At 38.2% G+C, this 23,360-nt stretch overlaps 1 protein-coding gene across 5 annotated transcripts in view; it reads right to left on the bottom strand.

Annotated features, from left to right (window-relative positions):
- Positions 1–3,837: 3,837 nt before the first annotated feature.
- Positions 3,838–23,360, bottom strand: part of ORC5 (origin recognition complex subunit 5) — a 68,386-nt gene continuing 48,863 nt past the window's right edge. For 4 of the 5 annotated variants that reach the window (XM_068994458.1, XM_068994425.1, XM_068994435.1 and 1 more), the window contains 2 exons: positions 12,578–12,690; positions 7,626–9,054 (listed from right to left, as the gene is read on the bottom strand). In XM_068994458.1, coding sequence (XP_068850559.1) covers positions 9,009–9,054; positions 12,578–12,690 — 159 coding nt within the window. In that variant the 3' untranslated portion in view covers positions 7,626–9,008. The other variant, XM_068994450.1, reaches the window with a different exon arrangement.

Raw genomic sequence — 23,360 nt, forward strand, 5'->3', positions numbered from 1 at the left:
CCTTGGACACGGGAGTTCCTAGAGGAGTGAAGGCTGCTATGGAGAGCAGCCACACAGCTCCAGCCCAAAGCACATACATGGAACTAATTGAGGGTCCTCACAACCACAAGGACTTTTCAAGCTTAAAAATGTTTCAAATAACATTTTGAGAGACTGGCCGTGCTCTTGTGTTTGGCTGAGAAGGAAGACACAACCAGTGCACTCCAGGTCCTTTTCCAGTGGCACAGTTTTCACTCCTGTGCTCTCGGCCAGGCTCATGACCAAGTCTGTAAATGATGGATGTCCCTCTGCTTGCCCCAAGCCTCAGTGGCACAGCCAGGTACAAACAGTTGCAGTGTTCCCTGTCACGGACAGTCTTTGTATGTAATCCCTCAGGAACTGTTCCATGCATGGCAAGAAGAAAAGGAAGACCCCTGTGTACCCACGGCAGTTTTATCCTCCAGACAGTTTTATCCCCTTCATCTTGTAATCCCTAAAGCACAATTTCTTCCTTTCAGCTCTAGAAAATATGTATTTTTTTCTTTCAGTTTGGCAGCAAATGATCAAATTTATTTTGTGAAGAGTCACAAAAACCCACAGCCCTGAAAATATGAGGAAAAAAAAAAGAAAAATACTCCTTTTTCTGTAGTGCTGTGGCTCTGCCTGCAGGGTTAGCAAACAGTGGATTGCAATTATAGTTTGAGCATCTACTCATTTTATTGTAGGAAAAACATCAACATGTGTGCTGTATTTTTTGGCTTCTCAACAGCAGAGTAAATGCATATTAAATTGAGACATGATGTATAGTATATGAAGACATTTTGATCCATGCAGCAAAGTGAAATGTATTCAAATTTTAACAGTTTATATGGAATAAAGTTTTACTATACATGATTTTATGTGCTTGTACAGAGAATCCTTAATCCCGCTAAGGAACGTTAAGTCTACCTATAATAAATGGGGGGGTTTAGAATAAGACACCTTTTTAGATTTGAACCAATGAACACCTAAAAAAAGGAGACTAAAAGTAGCATTGAAATACTCCAAGTAGCCAGAAAAAATCAACACATTTGTTCTTAATGACTGCATTATTCAGCGCTCTTCATTTTCCCTAGAAATACTTTGCTTTAAATTCTGTATTTTCTTTCACCATGTTTCTCACTTACAAGTCTGCATGAGCTTTTGTACTGTTGCCAGGCTTATTTTTTGTTTATATACAGGTTCTTACCATGGAGATATGTCCCTGACATGAAGGCATCCAGTATAGGAAATGACACGCAATGCCTTATTCTTCTAGTTTAATTAATGTTCTGACAACCTGGCAATAAGGCTACAGTGAAGAAAAGGTCTCTGCAGGGAACCGCAAGTTTTGAGCACTAAGAAAGCTGTCAAAATTTTACTATATATCTATAGTAACATATCGAACATCCAAAGATTTCTGGAAGGCATCTGTAGAAAAGAATTCAAAAGAAAAAAAGGTTAGCATAAAAATGATGTTCCTTAACCTGCTAAAAATAAAAGAATTACTTTCTCAGCAGCCGGAGTTGGAACTGGGTAAGCAGCCTACACTGACTTATTCATTTAATGCAGAAAGAAATTCCAGTTTTTAATGAGTGAGGACTGACACAAACAATAAAAATGATTATCTCAATCCCTGTTGAGACTGGTTCTCTTCTGTGATTTAAACAAGCTGAATGAGGAGTAGATCTGTTCCACACAGTGATCCATGTAACCTTTCTAGATCTCTGTACCCAAACATGTGCGCCCAGGTCTTCTGCTCCAAACTTCTTGTCCTTCTCAGCTGAAAAGTGCAACAGCAGCATCTTGGCACAAAGGCAGGAAAAGATATCCTCTCTCTCTCTCCTCTGACTGGTTTGGTATTTTGAGGAGCTCAAAGATGACATCCCCAAAGAGAATCCAACAGCTCTAAAAGCAGCCTGTAGTCACAGACCTTAGATCATCAGAAATATGTGGTGATCCATGTCTTATTGAGAGTATCACTTGATATTCATGATCTTACTGTGCTCTTTCACCATCCTCGCTTTCCCAGGAAGGGAAATTGAGAAGGAAACAGCAGCATCACCTGACTTCCCCCACTATCTCCATATCTCTTTGGCTGTGAACACGCAAAGACAGTGCTGTCTTTTCTGATGGATGAGCTATTCTTTAGCTACTGATGGAAAACAGCTGTCCATGATCACACATTTAATTGTCTTCCACACCAAAAATTCATGAAGTTGTATCATCTGAGGAAAATATAAACCAGCCACATATTTATGTAGCATTCTGAAATCAGGATTTCTGACTCCTGTAGTGTGAAGGCTACCCAATACAGAGCAGTTTGAATTTTCAGTCTAATCCCCTGTTTCCCCACTTTTTATTTTAGGAATGAGATTACTTATTTCTGCAAATAGATCCCAAATGAATCAGAGGGATCAGCTTCAGTCTCTTCAGCAGTCTGACTTAAAAGAAGAAACTGCGGATGGTGAACAACAGAGGTATTGCTGAAGACAAATTACTTTGAAGAAAGTAACTGTGACTATTTGCCCAACTATCAGATTTGCTTTTCCTATAATCAACCAAAAAAACCCCCTCCTGCACTCTTGACATTAGGTAAGATTTTTGTAAAGGATTCCAAGCCATTAAAAGGCAATGCACTCAGGATACATAAACACATCTCTTTACTGATAGCTCCAGACATGTTTTATCTTTGCTTGAGGAGCAGCACTGAAGAAGCTATTTAAGGTCTTGCACATACCCCAAACCCAGGCTCAGTCAAGGGAAAGAGCCTGTGCTGACAGAGAGGAAGCTCCCATCCCCAGGAGGCAGGAGCTACAGGTTTGTTTACATCACTGGAGAAATCATGTACTTGTCTTTGGTTGTTCTTCTTATTTTCTCTGAAATTCCCAAATCTCAGCATGACACTGTTCCCAGAAGTTTGAGCAGGACTCCCAGCTATTTGTTTTTTCTAATGATTTGCATCCTTAAGAAATAATCAAAAACAGCATAGAAAATGTAAATGTAAGGAAATGGGATGGGTATTCATTCAGCCATGCAGCTGGAATTCAGGAACTGCTGTAATTGCACACAAATAACATAATTTGCCTCCCTCGTAGATGTTTTTGCTTATTCACATCATGTCTTTCTTTTTCAGGGCTGTTGCTGAAGTTCCTATACCCTGCAAGATGAAACAACCACTTTCTGCTGTTGCCATCCCAAACCTGAGATGCTGAGTTGCCCTAGGATAGCAACACCAGGGCTGGCATCCAGGGCATCACAGAGCAGGGCACTTGCTTCCCCACAAAAACTGCTGGCACAGGTGGGAACTCTCAGTGCACTGGGTGCAATGGCAGAGGAAGAAAAAACAGCAGCTGGGACTGTACTGATGGAAATGGGGTAGAGGGAGAAACAGCATCACCATAAATACCGTAAAAACTCTTTAACTAAAGAGAATCAATGCAAACAGCAAGAATATAACCAAGGCTTTTGCCGTGAGAGCGGTAAACAACTTTGCTCTCCATCACCGTCTCTCAGGTATGTTCTTCCTTTGCTGGATTTTGTAGAAACATGCTCCCTCATCTGGCAAGGTTGTCTTAATGAGAGGTTATTTATGTTACACTTGGCTATTCTCTCTTTGTAACTATTCAGATTCGGTATTTAGGAGGTGCCTATGTGAGAACTCTCATTACCTACGTGAAGACACAGGAAGTGCTCAGCTGCTAAACTACCAAGGCATAGGCTCCAGGAAAGCCTGCTAGCACAGCTCTATTTCCCAGCCCTCCCAGCCCTGTTTTATTCCTCTGCTCAACTATCTGAACAAAGTACATGAAATAATGTGCAGCACATATTTTCCTGAACAAGAATCAAATGCAGAAAAGAAACTATTTGCATATTAGAAATCCTGTTCTGTAGAAAACCTGTATGTGCCAGGAAAATGGAACATATGTGCTGAATGAATTTAGGCAAAGCTGCACCTCTGCTGTGCTGCTTAAGAAAAATCACATTTACTACATCAGTCCAACACTGACATGGGCTTTTCATCAGCATTTAATCAAAACTGAACAAATATGAAATATGAACACTGAGTACAAGATGACAATACAGCATTCATGGTTCAACACACTGCACCAGGTTTTGGAAAAGGACCTCGCTGAAGCCAAACACCTGCCCTCAAGTACACAACAGATCCCTCTCCAAATATTCAAACAAGTCCTGGCAGGACAGAAGGCAGTATGTGGCAACAGGTTAGTTGAAAAAAAGCACAGCTGCAACATGGGACAGACAGCCCACAGCAGCGTTCCTGCTCTGCTCACTTGTGGGAGATCCCCAGGGAGATGTCAAGCCCAGGAGCTGGCTGTGCTTCTGGTGCAGATCTCTGCAAGAACCATTTCAAAAAATAACACGGAATTGCAGGGGGAGGGTAGAGGAAGAAACAGAGAGGAATACAGAAGTCTGGTAGAGTTCTGGATATTTCAAAACATCAAATGTGTCAAGAGGGCAAGTTTATCCACAACTTCATCTCAGAGGAAAGCCCAGCCTGTTTCCCTGCTGAAGTTGCCCAGCTGCCTACCCAAACAGTAGGCAGTGAACATGTATTTTCTTTCAGTACTTTGCTGCCTGGTGGTGTTAACTCCCTTGGAAGAGCTGCATAGCAAAGCCTTTTTGGCAACTGCAACACACCAATGGAAATGATTTATTACCAAATGTACTTTGAACCAAATGAAAGAAATAGTTAGGGATACTTCTGCTGCTTTAGAAAAATGGAGTGGTCACCAGCAGAGGAGGAGTACAACACACTAGAACACTTCAAACATTAAGTCTGCCTGTGGTACTTTGGACATCATGTTCTCACTCTAAGACTCCCTGCTTACAGTCAGACATTCACTTGCTCAGCAGCATGAAAACACCTCCATCCATGGGCTGCTTGACAGTGTTGGTCTTACTTTAACACCATACTTCTGAGCTTCAGACACCTGTGTGGATACTTGGTTATCCAAATACATGACTGATATACTGCTAATGTCCAGTAACAACCAGTACGATGATATTTTTCAATTTTTTGTTTTGCACAGACACTGCCATTGAGCTGTGGCTTTTTAAAGACAAGTTTTCAGGAAAACATGAGCACAGTCATAATAAGGATTGTACTTCTGCAGTTTCAACGCTGCTGGCATACACAAAATTTCTGTGTTGTTTTCAGATTTATTCTTTAAATGGTTTAAATAAACATGCACAAAAATAAAGAATCAAGAAGTTACCCTCCTCTGAGTATTGTAGTTTATTCGAATCAGGCTGTTCATAGAAAAAGATGTCATAGAGAAGCTGAGATAAAAACCACAGTTTTTGCTATTAATCTCCCATTCAATTTTCTTGTGGAGCCATTCCAGTATCTACAAACACATAAAAATTTTGTATTGTCTATGATTAGACTTGCTAATCAAGCTGTATCGTTATCCCAATACATATTTACCAGCAATGATAATGCTCTTTTGTAAGTTATGCCATTCTGTCAGTGAGAAAACTGGAGAAGTTACTTCACCTCCGGCAGGATTTACTTCCGGATGCAGTAAATCTTCTGCTCCTCAACTGTCTGGGCTGACCAGAACACACAGTATGCCAGCCTCCAGGCAGCCCTCAAGAACGTGCCATTTCTCACTCTTCCCTGCCATCTCTGCCAGTACAGGCGCAGAGGGAGTCTCTACTCCTGAGATACTTAACTGGGTACATTTTGCTCAGAGGTCACAGACATGTAGTATCTTCTATATTCTTGCTGGAAATCCAGTCCTCCACACTATTCTCCTGGCATGGCTGGCAGTTCCAGTTATGAGAGGAAAACAGTACCTGAATGGTCTTGTCAAAATGGTACTTGGTGGATATTGGAACAATTTCATCAATGGCAAGAATGAATGTATTTTTACATAGTGTATAGAAGCATCAAAACTCAAAAGGTACTGAAATAAACAACGTATTTTTTTAATTCACCCCAAATGAGAGCCAACAGCTACAGGAATCGTTACAGTAGAAGCAGCAGGTTCTGTGAGAACCAGAGTAAGACAAATCACCGTCCAAGAAGAGTTAATCGACTACTGTATTACATCTGGATGCAGCCTTGCACGCCTTTTTAAAAAATAAAATCTCCATGTTATGTGCATGAAAATGCAGCTGTTGATGAAGTCAGAGCTGTTCAAGGGCACTAATCTCTTCACAACTGATGATAGCTTCATTTCTTTTTCCATTACTTTCTCCTTGTAAGAACAAGCCCCAGCTCCTGGTAATGTCTAGATCAGCCACTGGAGACAAGCACTGTAAGTCTGTAATGTTTACAATATTATAATGCTTTGTGATTTGGGAATTATGAAAAAAATTGGGTATTTTTAAAAATGTATACTGCAGCACTAAGGTACTGAAGGATTTCTGATTAAACTGTCTTGCTCTACCTTGTTTGCACAGTTCTTAAAACCACCTGTAGAAGAGATGAAATCCTGGCCTGGGGAGGCTGAAGGAGGCCACACCTCATCCATGAAAATGGGGTCTCAGAACAGAATATTGCTAAGGCATCCAGTAAGAAACTCAGCAGTAATTTATAAACTCATTGACATGGCTATATAGAAATATTTCTAGTTTGTCAGAATAAATCCTACTATTCATCATCAGCGTAGTTATAGCCTACATCAATCATCTGCACTTCAGTCACCTTGTTCATTCTCATACTCTGCTGATTCAGCTTTAAATTTTATTTCACTGATAAGAGTCTTTCAGAAAGGTCAAAAAAGTGTCTTCAAAGTAAGGAGAGTGGTTCTGTCTAATGGATCCTCAGTTACTGCTCCTTCTCTAGTTAACCTCATTTCAGTCAAATTAACTACATTCCACAAACTTAGTATCCTTATTCTCTGGATTTACACTGGAAATAATCACCAATACTCATAAGGCTAGTATAGAAGAAATTAGATTAAAAAAGTATCAGCAGCACCAAGTTTTCTCACTGCTTAATTTCTAGGACCCTTATTTTATGTCTAATTTGTGCTCCAAATTTGGAGCTGAAGGGTTTTGAGGGTCTGGTCTATTTGGTGGGAATGATTGGGGTTGCTGAAAATGAAGTTTTGTGACTCAAGTATTGTAGCACTTAACAAATCATTATCAGTCCCATCACAATTCATGTATCAAATTCTTATCCAGATCAAAAATTACAAATCCCTATGATCTACTGCTACTGTTTCACATGGACTAGTTCACATATGAATACCTCAAAACTTATTTCCACTACAGACTGCAGCCCCAGGCAGTCATACAGGAGATCCATGAGAGCTGAGCTCAGCCCAGCACTAGCTCCAGGATAGAAAGCCACTGTAAAGTTTAGCCCAAAGTTCCCATTATGGGCATTTTTATAAGTAAAAACAAAAGCAGGTAGTAAACACTTTTGAAACAGGCTATGTGTTTACATCCAAGCACTTCAGTAAGTGTGACAAATGTTGCCACCTCATGGACAGGTGCAGGGTTTGATCCAGCTCAGCGGTAGGAAGTAAAACAGATCACGGAGATGACTCATTGCTGCCCTTTCACACTCCCCTGAGGAAGGAAGCCAGAGCTTGGCCAGAAGGATACCTTTGTCACTTGGGTCTGAATCCAGAAGTATGGCTACGCATCCACAATTGGGGGGAAAAAAAAGAAAACACCAAAAAAAGAAAACATAAAAACAAATAAAAAAAAATAAAAAGAGAAACAAAAAAGAGTAAAGACTACACATGCTCAGGGTATTTGACCATTTCTAATATAAGAGCAAGGGGGGAAGACTAATGATTTTTCCTTGAAAAAAACCATAATGTTCAACTTAGGACCTGGCATCGTCTTTTACTGTCAAACAGACAAAGGGGAGCACTCAAGAGTAAAACATCTGAGTAACAGGCTGTGGGACCTGGAGTTTTCACGAGGGTTACAGAAATCTTCAGATTCATAAAGATAATAACCTCCAACTGAATTAGGGGATTTTAAAGCTCCAAAAGTTGAGCATCTTTACTGGTAAGCTGCAATTGTAGTGTATTCTATCAGGTATTTCCAAGGATAAAGTTTTATGTTACAATATCACATTGGTTATTCACTATTCCACCTCTTTTGGAGAACTGCTGCAGAAGAACTCTGTCACCTGTTGAATTTCTCTGTGCCATCCTCCTCTTCAGGACAGAGGCTGTTACAAAAGCCATTACACGGTGTGTATCTTAAAAGTACATTCATTCCACACAGCACTATAATTAGCACTTCATGTAACTGGATGAGTGTAAAAGGACCATAAAATGTTAAAGCAAAAATAAAACATTTCAAGTTTGAGAAAGAGGTAGAACTTTAAGAATAATTTAAAAAAAAAAAAAAATAGAGCTTTGTAAAAATAGATTCATAGTCAACATTTATGAATGGTCTGAAAAAGACAGTATGGTAACTAATTGGGAGTTTCCTATCATCGTGATCCCCATATAACAGGGTAACACTGCCTACATACTACTGAGGAGAAAGAAGAATTTGTACCAGCTTGATTTTTAAATATGTTCTTATGTTTATTATACTTTGCTACTCCACTGTCTTAAAATGGTGGCCTCAGGAAAAGCTGCTTTGGCAGGCAATTGCAAAGATTCCTGTGGAGAGGAAGTGAAAAGACTGGGCATACAAACAACGGCTGCTGCCATGTTCAAAGCACTGGGGAGAGTTCATAGAGCAAAATGCAGTCCTAAGTAAATGGGTTTCAGGCAATTTCAGTGTTAAGATAACATCATTAAGAGTAGAACAGATTGTGCTCAATCCCTGCTGTTTATAATTAACACATTGCTTCCAAATACTCCAGGGTCCCTGGTAAATAGTCCTCTGCTCAGATCCACCCAGACCAATCAGAGTATTTTCATCGGGTTCCATGCTGGGCCAGCACCTGTTTGGACAAATCCAAAAGAGCCAAAATACTCTTCTTTCTGGCTAGCTAAGTAGAGAGATGAACACAGCTTGCCTTAGTCATTGTCACAGTGTCCATATGGCTGTGAAGCTTGTTTTCACAAGAAATCATACAAGTACTTTATTATGTCGAAGTTCACGGTCCTATAAACAAAAACACAGTATATTAGAGCAATCTTCTTAACAGTGCTAAGACTTTAACCTGTTTGGAGACAGCACATGCGGGACATTCTGTACAACCAAAATCAAGCGATTCCCCAAAAGAAATGCAAGCAAGGATTAATGAATTTTTAATTTCTCTCATTATTTACAGTACCTCTCTTCTGATTATTTAAACTTCGCAAAATTCTAGAAAAGAAATGTAGCAACTTCCTAGTAAAGAAAGGAAGACTCTTATTCCTTAATTAAACAGTAAAAATATATCAATATTAATAAGATTTTCATATGGCAAACTTAATGTTCTAGTTGGTGATGCAAAGCAACAACCTTTTATGCTATTGAATGTTTTGTTCATCTCCAAACCACCTGTTTTAGCATGTACTATGAAACTCCTTCATCTGTACTCATTTGCAGTCCGCATTCTTTCAGTCTTGACAGTAGTTGACCTATGTTCACAGCTAAATTTGAAAAATCCAAGAATGCCACTCAATGGGATAGAAGATTTTAAATGTACACTTTTGTACTTTAATGGCACGCAAAATGAAATAGCAGTAGAATAAAACATATAATTATTTTTTTGTCTCTAAACTCATTCTTCTATACAATCTAACACTCAGACTTTAGGGTTTACTGTTTGAATAAATAATGCAAATTACTGCATATAATGACAAGTATAAAATTAAAAGGGTGTTTTTTAAAGTATTTAGTGATGTAAAAATAACTGCTAACAATACTAAGTGAGATTAGCTAGCTGAATTCTTATTTGTTGGACTACAAAAATTTAATATTCTCTGTTCATGCATCAGCCTGTAACCCACTTTTCAAAAAGTTTTTATAAAACATCATATTGGACAGAGAAAAAGTTTAGAAATCCCCAATACACATAACAGAAAATACTGTGTTGGAGTCTATTTAATAATCCAGTGACAAATTTAAAGACACTAACTGCCCCTGTTAGACTTGCATGACATTGTGTCACTCAAAAAAAGTGCTTTGATTACAAGGCTTTCCACAGAAACAAAATCATACACACTAACAAATGCTGACCTTATCAACTAAATGAAACAGAATTGTTCTGTCATAACAACTGGGTTTATTATAGACTCTGAAAAGATCCATTACATTCAATAAATACTAAGAGAGTCCTACTTCGGCTAGAGAAAAATGTATGAGCTTAGATTTGAAGTTCTTAAAACAGAAATTATTTCTAACAAAGAAACGTTGAACTTTACCTTCAGCTAAATGTTTAACTACTATGTGGTAAAAAACATGGAAATATTTCCACAGTGACTGACTATATGCCCAGAATAGAGCCACACATTAAGTTCTGCAGTAATAAAGATTGTGCACTTCAGCAGTTACCACATTAAAAGCCACCAGGAAGAGACATAAGTTTTTTACTCTTTTCCAAAAACAGGTGGCTTTTTTTTTTTTTAATGCAAACTTTACTTTTGCTTAAAAAACACAGAAAATGAAATGACAATCTGAACAGCTTGAATGGGGGTAGGGAGGGAAAGAGCATCCTTTTCTGTCCCATTCTTTGCACTCCTCAGCCTTCCATTAGGAAATATGCTGGAGTAACAAGGCTGAGATGGTAACAAGTCTGAGGTATCTGAAGATTTTAGTGACTAACAAACTTCTTTTAGTACTATTGCAGTTAACAGAGAAAGAAGAATCAGAAGATGGGCTGCTTACTTGATATGTATTTTGGCTGAAATTGCAAAGTAGTTCCTCCTCTGTGACAAATACAACCAAGACTATTGCACAGATAGAAATTGAAATTTCTTAAAGCACAGAAGATCAGGCCTTCATCCTATAGCTCGTAGCCCCACCCAGAGAAGAGAGAAGCTCATTTATTGTGAGTTCATGAAACCTTGTCTTTTTATGGATCATCCTCCTTTAAGATTAAATAAATACTATGGGCTGAAAAATGTATTTTAATAAAAATTGTAACAAATGAACAAAGCAAGATTTTAAAAAAAGGAGAAACAGGAGAAAAGCAGAGCAGGCCAACTTTAAAATCTATCAGGCCATTTAAATAGCCCTATTTAGGCAGCAAATAAACACCTGCAAACTACTTGGAGGAGGAGAAAAAAGAACTGCTTTCTTCCTCACAATGTGTAGGAAAAATCAGTTTGTATACATATATGTGTATATACATACATATATATATACACATACACACACATCAGACCTAAAGGAAAGCAAGCCCAATCACTGTACCATGCACTGAGGTTTGCAACGACAATGTCTCTGACAACTACTTTCTCCAGTAAGCGTGAGCTGTGTAACACAAGATTTGATCCTGTTTTCTGGCCGTCTCTACCCTCCAGCAACTTTAATGGAGTCATTGAAACTTCTAAGGATGTCAAAGTTGCAAGGGCTGTCATTTCAAGTATCCCAATTCAAGGATACATCCAACGTATAACTGTATACACAACAATCCATGTTGCTGAGCAGATGGTCTGCTGTACTTGGTTCCAGGGGGAGCTTTTTCAGGGCATCACTCACAAGAGACTTTACTGCTGGGAACAGCAAACTGACATAGCAAAGCTGTGGAGGTCCTGGCAGTGTGGTCCGGCCAGACCAGAGCCAAAGTTTCATTCTATGGCCTGTTCAACTGAGAATTGAAATTAGTGTATCTGTTGCATTTACTGACAAGGCTACTGGACATTTATTAGCTCAGGAGAGCAACGTGTGCACTGAGATTATGGAATACATTCTACACCTCAGGTTCCTCTATAGTCCCACGTTACAGAGCAAAGTCAGCCTTGAGAACATTTCTCCTCTTTGATACACGTCATTTCTGGGCTCTGTTCTGGTTACAGACTGTTTATCCAAGACTTGCTAATAAGGTGGCAGCAACAGGTGTGAAGTAATGCTGGTGGCATTCGATGAAATACATGACATAGGCCTGATTGTTGCCTTTATATTGCATGTATTTCTGTCTGCAAATTATTGCCATCTCTCCTGATAGATCTGGAATTGTTCTCAGACTTCACAACTGAAGGCTCTGGATAAACAAAGATGCTGACATACCTACACCCACTTACTGAATTAGCTTGTATCAATCACAGATCACACAAGGTAGTCTATGTGCAAGAATTCTTATAACCTATGTAGTTTTTATATCATGCACAACACTGTTAAGAACCAAACATAATTTCAGATTCAAATACCATAAATGTGCTTTTTGGTAATGAAATGGACTGACATTTTAGAGCACCATTTTCACATGAAGCCCCTGACCTTTATTAAGCACAAAGACAGTATGTTACTGTAACACACACTGCCACTGTAAGATAAATCTTTTTCAAAACAGGAATGGACTATACTTACCTTGGGTACAACATTTCTCATAAATAACATGACTTATTCAGTCATTCTTAGGAAACATCCACAGGTTTTCTATTCTGGTCTGCAAAGAGCTATAGACTGAGCAAATACTTGGTTTGAAGTCTCTTTCAAGTCAGCACATGCAATAGTAAATGAACTCTAACAGGCTCACCGGGCAATAGCTCTGATGAAGTCCAGAGATACAGTACATTTGTATCGGGGTCCATCAAGCTGGTCATTCTGGCCAACCATGGATAACAGCTGCAGTGTCACAAGAGAGGTGATCTGTGGACAAGAGACACTAGTGATGTTAGTAATTTTTGTTAACATGAACAAAAGTGGCCAATTTATTGCATTTTTTTTTTTACATTTGGCATAATTACCATTTTTCTCTGGAAAGTCACTCCTACTTGCTCATTGTTCACTTCCACATAGTTCTGCAGCTAGAAAACCCAGGAACATACATACATCTTGCCATTACATTTTCAGCAGTAGCAGTGAGAGACACAGGCTAAGCCCTTCATCCTTCCTATCAAAAGTTATCCTGCAGTTTTTAATCAGAGGAACAGGTATAATAGGCATGAGTTGAGCATTTTCCAAATCTCTGCCTGATAATCAGGAAGGACTAAGATTTTCTTTCCTTTATCCCTGAAGATCACCTTTTGAACTTTCCCACTCAAAGTTGGATATTCCTGTGCCAGATCATACCACATTTTGAACAGATGGATGTATCACTCTACTCCAGATAAAAAAGAATTTGAAGGTTGGAAAGAAAAGGCTGGAAGATTGTATGCTTGAAAAGAGCAGGGCCTGAGTTGAGAGAAATTTGCCTACAAACACACATACAGTGTCTTGACAGAGCCATTGATTATTTTACCAAAATAGCAATGTACCAGCATACTTTTTCACTGTCTTTGTTCCTCCAGTGATGGCTGCAGTAGCACTGAAGTGCAGTCGTGGGGTGTCACCACTGAAAACAGCCAGCCCATTCTGACTCAGGAAGAGACACCATAGTGACTCCATTGTCTCCTTATCTCCTCCCAGAAACCACAGAAAGAAAGAGGTAAAAGCAGAATTTTTTTCCCTGGCCTTTGCAATAGATGCCACTGACAATGCAGGGCAACAAGGCTACATTCTGTGACAAACTGGTATGTGGCCACAGGTCTCGTTTTCAAAGAGCCAGCCAACCATGACCTACTTCTGAGTAATGATAATAGGACAGTAAGGAATTTCTCAAGAATAAATGCATCAGGAAAGAAAAGTGACAGTTGAAATGTTCAAGGAAGCACATTTCTATAAAAAGCATCAGCAAGTTCTTGCCAGTATCAATTAAAAAAATAATCCTAACTCAGTAATAACCCTGCTCTTTGCTGAAAGTACACTTGGTTTTCAATTTGTGACAGTGCTTGTAGGAGGTAGGAATAATATAATATAAAAAAATGACGCCTACCTGTGGAGAATAGAAAAAAATATGGTACCCAAGAATGAGGCAATTTTTTTAACAGCCTGCACTTAACTTTCTTTCATATGGCATGAGACAACAATAGTTTGGATGCCATAATTCTGCAAAGTCTTTGGAGTTTGACTAAGGAATGCTGGCCTACACATAGTCCCAAAGACAAGTTCCATTTACTTAATGCAGATATATAAATTACATGATTTATCAAATTCTAGCATTTACAAAATTTAAGAAAATTTAACTCAGTATATGGCAAATGGCTCAAATTCCAGTTCATTAATCACTTTGCACGTATCACTGGATTGGGATAAATCTCAAATTTGTCAGGTTTTTATATTATTAAAATACTCATGAGTTTGAAAGCACATTTTATCTCCTTTCTTCATTCAACAAAGTCCATATTCAGTCAGTGAATAAGCATTATGGAACCTGCTGTAACAATTGCACCCTGGTGCATCAGTACTGGCAAATCACTTCTGCACTACATACTTGCAGCTGGCCTCACATTCAGAAATCACCAAATGAAGGAACAGCAGGAGCGTTCCTTAAAGTTTCTCTTGACCACAGAAAACGTCTGCACAGTTTGGAGCTGGACCCATATCAGTTTTATGTGGGATGTAAAAGTGACCTTGCTGCTGCATTACAAATGCTCCAGCAATACTTCAACAAATACTGCATTTTCTTTTCCAACTAGCACCAAATGCTCTGTGTGTAACATGAGCTCAGCAATATAAAACTCCTTACTAAAGGCTGACTCAAGAAATCTGAACTAGCATCAGAGTGGACACTAAGTTTCATTAATGTTCTTGACTGAAGACATTAACTCTAAAGACTCAATATAGAGTATTACAAGACAAATGAAACTATTGATCATCAGAGTAACAAACTTACTTAGGAAACTGCAACCTTTTACTTACTTCTTTCACAATACTTTAGTTTAAATAAATGTCATCACAGGGAAGTAAGTGCTGAAACAGCAAGTCGTGACCCTGAGACCACTTAAAAAGACAGCTGTAGAGAGAACTGCCATTTTCAACTCATGTAGGCAAGAAACAGTCTTATCTCCAAAGAGGCTCAGTAGAGACAAAGAACATATATCTAAGGGGAGTGAGTAGGGGCCAGCTTTCTTACAGACAGCCAAATGTTAGAAGCTAAAATACCTAACTTGTAAGTATTTGGAGTAGAATTTAACATGCAGTAGTTACAGATGCCTAGCTTGCATATGGAGAAAGGCAGAGATCTCCCAAGGGTAAGTCCAAAAGCCTTCCTGCTGAGGGGGCAGCAGCCTGGAGCTTTGTTTGCACAGCTTTTTCAGTGGGTTCAGGGAGAATCAAAACCAGCAAGGGAATTCTGTCACCCCCAGGCAAAGACTTCTTCATTTTTTCTTGCTTTATACAATATAGCAGGAAGGTTCTGCTGCTGAGTCAGCCACAGACATGGACAAGACACCTATTTTGTGCAATAAATTGCTTTATTTGAAAAGACTGAACTGTGGTAGATGGGGAATTATTAAGCTCCTCTAATATTCTGTGCTGAACCTAGACCAAATAAATAAAAGATGACTGTCTTCACCAAATGGTTCAGAAGTGACACAGAAGGTCCAAATCCCTTCTGACACAACAAGCTTGAGCACCTCTGCTGAATGTCTGACAGCTAACTGGGGTGGGGGCAAAGGAAGAAGGAAGAAAAAGCCATGTACGGTGTTAAACCATCACCAAACCTAACCTGTTCTCTGTTTCTGAAGCTGAGCTATTTTGCATAAAATTGCAATCATACACAGTCTCTCTCTGTGCCCACCTAAGGCATTCACCAGGTAAAGCAGAATATAATGGAATGAACTGGGTTTAAGACTGTACTTGTAGCAAAATTTTAAAATTCACCAATGTTCCTGTCCTGCCACCTATAACTTAAGCACTGAAAAACAATTACTACTTCAAAAGTTCAGGTGTTGTAAACTTTGGAGGCAATATGTTCTTAAATTAAGACACATCAAAAGTTTGAAACACAGATGGGAAAAATATGTATGCAATACCAAACTAATTGTACTTCTTAGCCAAAAATACACCACTGCTTTTGAAAGATTTAACTTTTTTTTTTTTTTAAATATCATGGGTACAGTGGCTCCATTTCACTATCACAAAAGCTTGAGAAGAAAACATCTGGCATGAACAGACTAGAAACAAGCCAGAAAAACTGTGTGGGTGATAGAAGAAAGAACATTTATTGAGAATCTTCTGAACAAAAGAAATTACAGTTGGAAGAAATATTCTAGAATTATTTGTAAAATTACTTAAATTGGTGATGATTTAATACTAGCAAAATTTAATAATTAAATGAAATTTTCTACAGGAATAACAAGAAAACCTGAAAAAGAAACCCCTTACTGATCTGAAAGATGTAGAGAAACAGGTTTCACTGGTATGTTTAAAAATAAATGATGATGGAACTTGCTTTGAAATATATTTGTGTGAGAAACCTGCTGCTGAAATCTTGGATCCAAGGTGAAAATAATCATAAAAGCACAGCAGACAATTGTTCCCAGGAGGAAATGACCACTCAGACTGCTTCTGGAGATTCATTGGTCAAACACAGAAACCTCTGGAAAAAATAAGCAACCCACGAGCCATCCTTCAAGGCCGCTTTTTTCCTATCAGCCTGGACTAACAGATGGGCCTTGCATAATTCCCCAAGCAGACACAAAGACTGGCTTTGTGAGCACATGGCTGCGTGGAAGTGAGAAGGATTCCAGAAGCAAGGGCTGTCTGCTGAGAAAGGCTGAGCTCTTCCCGAGGACAGCACTAGAAGCCAGGAAATATTCACTGAGGTATTAAACATGAGCAGAATGAGGACCCATGACACAGGGAAACACATTGTTAGTTTGGATAAGCAATGACAGACCATCACAGGAAAGAGTCTGGACGAAGTGTGGGACATATCTCAAATCCATAGGATAAAACTAAACAGAGAAAATGATGCTGGTTATTTGGGGTGGGGAGGAAGCTGTTTCCTCAGAGATATGATTGAAATCTCACCAAGTGTGCATTTTAAACTGCACTGAAAAATATTAATGAAAGGAGGAACAATTTCAAACTGGCAGAAATATACTAGATGATCTGTGTGGTTTTTTTCATCTCCACAGTTTATAATATTCAATTATCTTGCCCAAGATGTAACATTAACTCTTCAGTCTGGCTTACTGTCACACACAGATTTTGAACGTCAAACTTATCAAGAAACAAAGAACTTTCCATACTCAGCACCATCAGACAAGGATACTATATTCTTTCACAGTCACATGAATGGTGCTTTGCAGCACCATCATCCCATGACTCTCTCTCAAAGCCAGTGCACTTGCTAAAAACCTACCACTGCCAGGAGTCACATTCGGGCACATGGTAAAACCTCTGCTATGCAACAAGGCACTTTGGAACACCCGATGCCATTTACAAAATACATTTCAGTCAAAATGACTGTGCAATACTCTCCTGGAGTTAAATTCAATTACCCTAGTACAAATTATGTGAGCATAAAAAAACCTGCTCAAAATTATTTCTATGAAAATTATAGCCAGAGTAAGCTCATATGTCAGCCTCGTTTGAAAAGCTCATACAGAAAGATAACCATAGAACATTACAACAATATGTATTTAAGAGAGCAATTGATCAAAATTGTTTTTATAAAAATTATTTAAAATAAATCAACATTTTTCTGAATGCTTGTACAAAACAATCAGGTTTTGATACTGAATTATGTTTTGTACAAGGCTTTTAATGCATGAAAAAAATACAACAGGAGGCACACCCCTCCAGACTACTTAGAGCCTTCCAGCCTACAGTTAAAACACTCATTACTAAGTGCTTCAGCTAGCTATTTTACCTTTATCTCATATCAAAGCAATCCAACTCTACTTTTAAACTACATTGTGAACACAGTCAAAACGTTTTTGACATTAACAGAGGCACCAACAGACCCAGCCACAGCCCCAGTGCTGCTCCACAGACAGCACCCTGTGCCCCTCCCTTTGATGACCCACACGTAGGTGGCTGTGCAGGATGCGACGGGTCAAAAACACAGTGACCCAGCCTGCTTTGCAGTTTCTTTTATGAATGTTTGCATTTAATGTCTTTCTTTGCCCCATATTAGTTTGGGATTTTTTATGTTTCTGTCACATAAGTATTATTTCATTATTTTGTGTTGAGTCTCCAGGACCTTGATTTCATTTCACTCAAGGCAAATCTATGTAATTTACAGATTTAAACAAGTGACTCCATTCGCTTTTTCAAAGCTTCATCATATCAGTGGTTCAGTCATTAAGACGGACAAAACTTCCTTTAGTCTCTAAAAGACAATCCAGAAGAAATGCTTATTTACTCTCAAGTACATGACCTTGAATTTCTTGCTGTTAAACCCATTCAGTTTGTATTCTACCCACCACCTCAAAGATTTTTCTTGTATCTCTTCAGAAAAGTTTACTAAGCCCAAGGCATGTAACATTGAATTTTATCAGAAAATTCTGGTTTTTACTCTACAGGTCATTAGAACCATTCCCACACATTATTTTCTCCATTGTATAATCACTGTTCACCACCTCTGCCTTATTCTACTTGGTCTTACCTTTTGTGACCCATTTACACAAAATGACGTGAAGAAACTGCCAATTTCATACACTTACTCAAGGGATAAATGTGCATATTTTGCTTTTTTCCTTTTCCCCTCCTCTTTCTGCAACATTCCACCCCCCTCTCCTGTCTTTCAAACCACAGAACACCTTTCTGCATAGTAGAAGCTGCCTTATCTCTACACTATTCTCCTGTAATTGGCTTCCCTCGTGGCTTTTCAATCTCAAGAGAAGCAAATGTATTTTCCTACTTCAAGAAGACACTTCCTACCCTTGCTCTATTCATATTTTAGTATACTTTCTCTTCAATTAGCAGTCTGTCTTCTAGGGTTTGTTTAGTGACTCTGATTAGCTGCAAATCTTGACTCATCAGTGCAGCTTCCTTTCAACTCTCCTCTGTACTTTCTCATTACCTCTACTCCTCACATCTTCTCTTCCCAAAAGCGCTATTAAAAACCACCAAAACCTACCACAGTTTTTCTAAAATGGGGACACTGAATCAAGATCCAGGAATCATCTCAGGAAACCAAAAAGGAAATTTTATAAAGCAAACAAGAAACCCAGAAGGAACTATTCTTCATCCAAAGTTGTAGTTAATCTGTAACACACTTTGCCTCTGAAAATTCAGTGCAATGGTAGAGAGTTTTGTGGAGTTTAGACTGGGAATGTACTGGGTACATTCATGGAAGCAAATACAACCATGGGATGCTGAATGCAAAGAACATCATCTCTGTGGCAAGCATTTAAGCCGCAGGTAATAAAAAGCTGTAATGTACACGGACTATGCTTATCCACTGCTTTCTGGTCTTAAATTTCTCCTGCTCATTTGATATTACTTAGAAGTAGTCAGACATTTACTGTCTAAGAAGTAAAACAGTGGGTAAGCCCACTTTTGGTTTGACTTAATGTGTCTGTTATGATGCATTCATCAAAGATAAAGTATATCATCTGCATCTTCTACATCCTACCACTGTTTCCCCTTTTAATCTTCTCTTGGGCCTCTGCAAGGGCTCTCTCACTACTAATTACTGTATTCTCCCCATACTTTGCAGTCTTTTAAAACCAGAAAAACCCGCATGATGAAAATCCAGCTTCCCCCGCCATCTTCTGAAAAGCTTCACAGTATCTCGAAAGCATTTGCACAGATTAGCCCACTCATTGTTACAGTAACATCACTTTTTAAAAGCAGTTCAATAATTTATTCATTTGGGAACTATTATTAAAGAAATCTTTCAAAGTGTTAATGAATTTGCTTTCTCTTCATTATTTTTATTCAATATAGAAATTAAGAAAAAGCCCCCTTTTTTTTTTCTCTCAGCACATTTACTTAAGTGTTAATCAATTTGCCTAATAAGAAGGAAAATAAAAGGTAGTTTCACAACACTCTTTGCCTCGCTCTGCTCATCAGCTTTAAAAAGAAGTATAAAAACTCTACAGAGTGATGCATGGATAAAACAATATTTCTGAGTCAGTTCCCTCACTTTGAGGATCAATTAAAGTACTTCATAACAGCATGAAAGGCATGCTAAAAATTTGCTTAATTTGGTGTTTTCTGAAAGGATCAAATTATTTTCTGTACCTGAGGATTATTTGGAAATACTTTCAGAATTTTGTTAAGACCCCTGGAAGTGATGACACGAGTTACTTATGATACTCAAACCCAAGATCTGAATGTATTTGCAATCTGTTGGAGATGTGTACATCTAATTTACTCCATAACAACCTGGAAACACGTAACTCCTAAGTAGAAGGACTACAGATACAAATTACAGACAGCTAATTCAAAAGTACTCCCTTTTCTAGCTCTTACTTCCAAAATCTGAGAAATCGAAGATGGTAACAGATGGTCAAAGGAACACTTGGAGAACGATGTTTACAGTTAATTTGATTACTTAAGTCAGATAGCTTCATAAAGTGGACACCGGAAAAAAGCTGGCTATTTTTCAAGGCACAGGCAATAGCCAACAGAAGTATTCTTCTGCCATACCTTCATTCATTTTTGCAACAGAGGTCTCAGGTTCCAAGCAGACTTTTTTACAAGATAAGGAAAGCAACACAAAGACTGTTTTCCAGAAGCAAACCTGTGTGCAACTGACCAAGCATGTAACTTTAATTCCCCAAATGTAGAAAATTTTGCATTCCTTCCCCCCCCTTCATTTATTACATCTGTCCCACAATGGCAACATTTCTAGATATTGTAAGTCAAGTTCTATTAAGAACAGAAGAACGGTAATGTTAGAAATACTACCCCGTACCTGTGATACTGATAGGACTTGATATATTTACAGAAGGCCCCTAAATTTTTAATGCTATTTCAGTAAATTATAGAACTGTGTACACAGTTACCAGCCTTCTACTGCTATATGAAGAATTTCTGTTTGTAAACACAGTTTTGCATTAAAAAATAATTCAAGCAATTAGGATTTCAAACCTGTCCTAAGGATAAAAATGTTGTATCTGGCAAGAGCAGAAATAATGAAATTAAAAGAGATTGCTCAGAATCAGATGTTGTCTCCTAAGTCTAAACTACTTTGCTTTCTCCAAGAAAAAAAAGACAGGTATTCAATGTGTCTTAACTACAGTATATTTTTGGATGATTACGATAATTAAGTGTTTAAAGAGTATTGATCCAAATATTGTATAAAGAAACAAGACACTAAGAATTCTTTAATTAAAATAACCACTCCAGGAATATTTGACCCAAATACTTCTGGAATACAGAACTCAGGTATTTCAACCACAAGAATAGAAAAATAGTAAAATACACTGTAGTCCCAAATGGGAGTCTGCTCTGAAAAATAACAATTTAAAAATGCATTGATTTTAAATCTTGAGATTGTTAAAACAGATCTTTAGAGACACTCCACAGTAGCATGTTGCTTCTCAACTACTCACAGGACGCAGTGGTTCTATAATAGGAATAAATAGTAACAAAACCAAAAATAGAAACAACTTGTATCAATCACTTAAATGTGTAAGTATATCATATAGGTACAAAATAAAGATCCTCCCTGGCTCAATCTGCTGTCTCTTGAAAAGACCAGCAAAGGATGCTTAGGGAAGTATGTAATAAAATTGTAAGCAAGAAAAATTTCCCAACATACTGGGTCCTAGTGTTCTTAACTTCAGCAACTTTGGTAATTAGGTATAAAATTGTTCATACATAGGGATCTGACCTGTTGAAACATGACATTTCATGCTCTTCTTGTATTGTCAAACTGGAGCTAAAAAACATTGCTGATTTGTGACATTACTGCACTCATCAACACATTGGAAGAGAAATTTATTATAAGGCTGAACACCAAGAGATTAGAAGCAACAAAACTGCCTAGCTCTCAGCAATATATGGCAGTGAGTAATACTAGGTTTTATGCCATCAAACAGAGGAAAAGAAAAAAACCTCAAACACCTGATTTACTTTCATCTAAGACAGCAATTAGAATTTGATTTGGTAAGTCATGTTGGATCCTGGATAAACCAACAGCTACAAAGTTTTTGTACAACAGCAACTGCGACAAACTGTTACACTTCTGTTTGGAACACTTACCTAACAAAATCAGGACATTTAAGTTCAACACATTCCTGCACCTTAGTTTACAGGTACCCTTAGGGAGAGCAGACAAAACACCAAGGATGAATGCAAGTTCCAGTTCCACGTTGGCCGACTGTCACCACGCAGCACAAGGGAACAGAGGACTCTGCAAAGTCGTAGGAAATGGGAACATCTGGAATCTTCCCTCTCTGAGCTTGCCAGGAAAGCAAATAGCCTCATGGAGAATATTATATTCTTCATCAGTAAATCTATGGCATTTGGTTTCCACCAAAAGGAAGGGAAAGACCAAGATGAAGACTGTAACTCAGGAATTCCTCTAGATGCTTGATAACAAATAAAACAAGCCCTACTGCAACAGCACAAGGTGATGGTTGTAATCTACAGTAAGAAGTGTTGTTTTCATTGAAGAAATGTATAAGTTTAGATATGCTACAATAGAGGCTATACATTTATAACATCCATTTCTAGAGAAAGCAAAGTTTTCAGCCAACCATGAATTGAAAAGCCATAAAATATTAAAAATCTAGGTTCAATGACCCATTAAATATGTTAGATGCAACTTCAAAAGACATCTATAAATATCTTTATATCCCTTGCATAGATATCCTACAAAGTGGTCAAAACTACCAGTTTTTCATCTCTTATTCAGTTATACTTGGTTTTATCAGATAAAAAGCATGAAATATCATCTGTCAGCATGACACATCATCTGTCAGCAATTAACTGTAAATCAAAAACTGTGTTCTTCTAACACAACACTTGTTTTTTATGCAGTTTCCATCACCCTTTAAGGCAACTGTGAAATTCTGCTAGTTATGCCATGTAGCACTTAGCTTTTCTAACCTGGAAAATAGTTTCTCACACTCCTATTTGGCAAGCACATGAGTTGGGTAAAAACCTTACAGCCAACCACAGCAACCAATGAACTAGTGAACCAGTATGCTGCCACACCCATCAACAAGACTGGTCAATGGATTAGACAAAGGATACGTGGGAAGGGAATACCTGCTAAAGGGAAGCATTTCTTACTAACAGTATGTAGTCAGTTAGTATCTCTCCTGCCTTCGTAGCATTCAAGAATAATTCTGCTATTTAGATGGACAGAAACATTCAAAGATACAACCACTCCACAGAGTCCTAAAAACATCTTGCTATATATATACATTGTCTTAAAATTTGTCTAGTTGGCAAACATCAACTATACAGCTCCTACATCATTGCAAATCATTTATGGGGCAGAGTCAAAACATGCTGCACAAGGCAATGTCTTTCAGGAGTGGAGTCAGGAAGGCATGTGGTGACAGCAGCAGTAGTTACAGTTAACT

Source organism: Aphelocoma coerulescens, chromosome 1A (assembly GCF_041296385.1).
Source record: "Aphelocoma coerulescens isolate FSJ_1873_10779 chromosome 1A, UR_Acoe_1.0, whole genome shotgun sequence".
Taxonomy (NCBI): domain Eukaryota; kingdom Metazoa; phylum Chordata; class Aves; order Passeriformes; family Corvidae; genus Aphelocoma; species Aphelocoma coerulescens.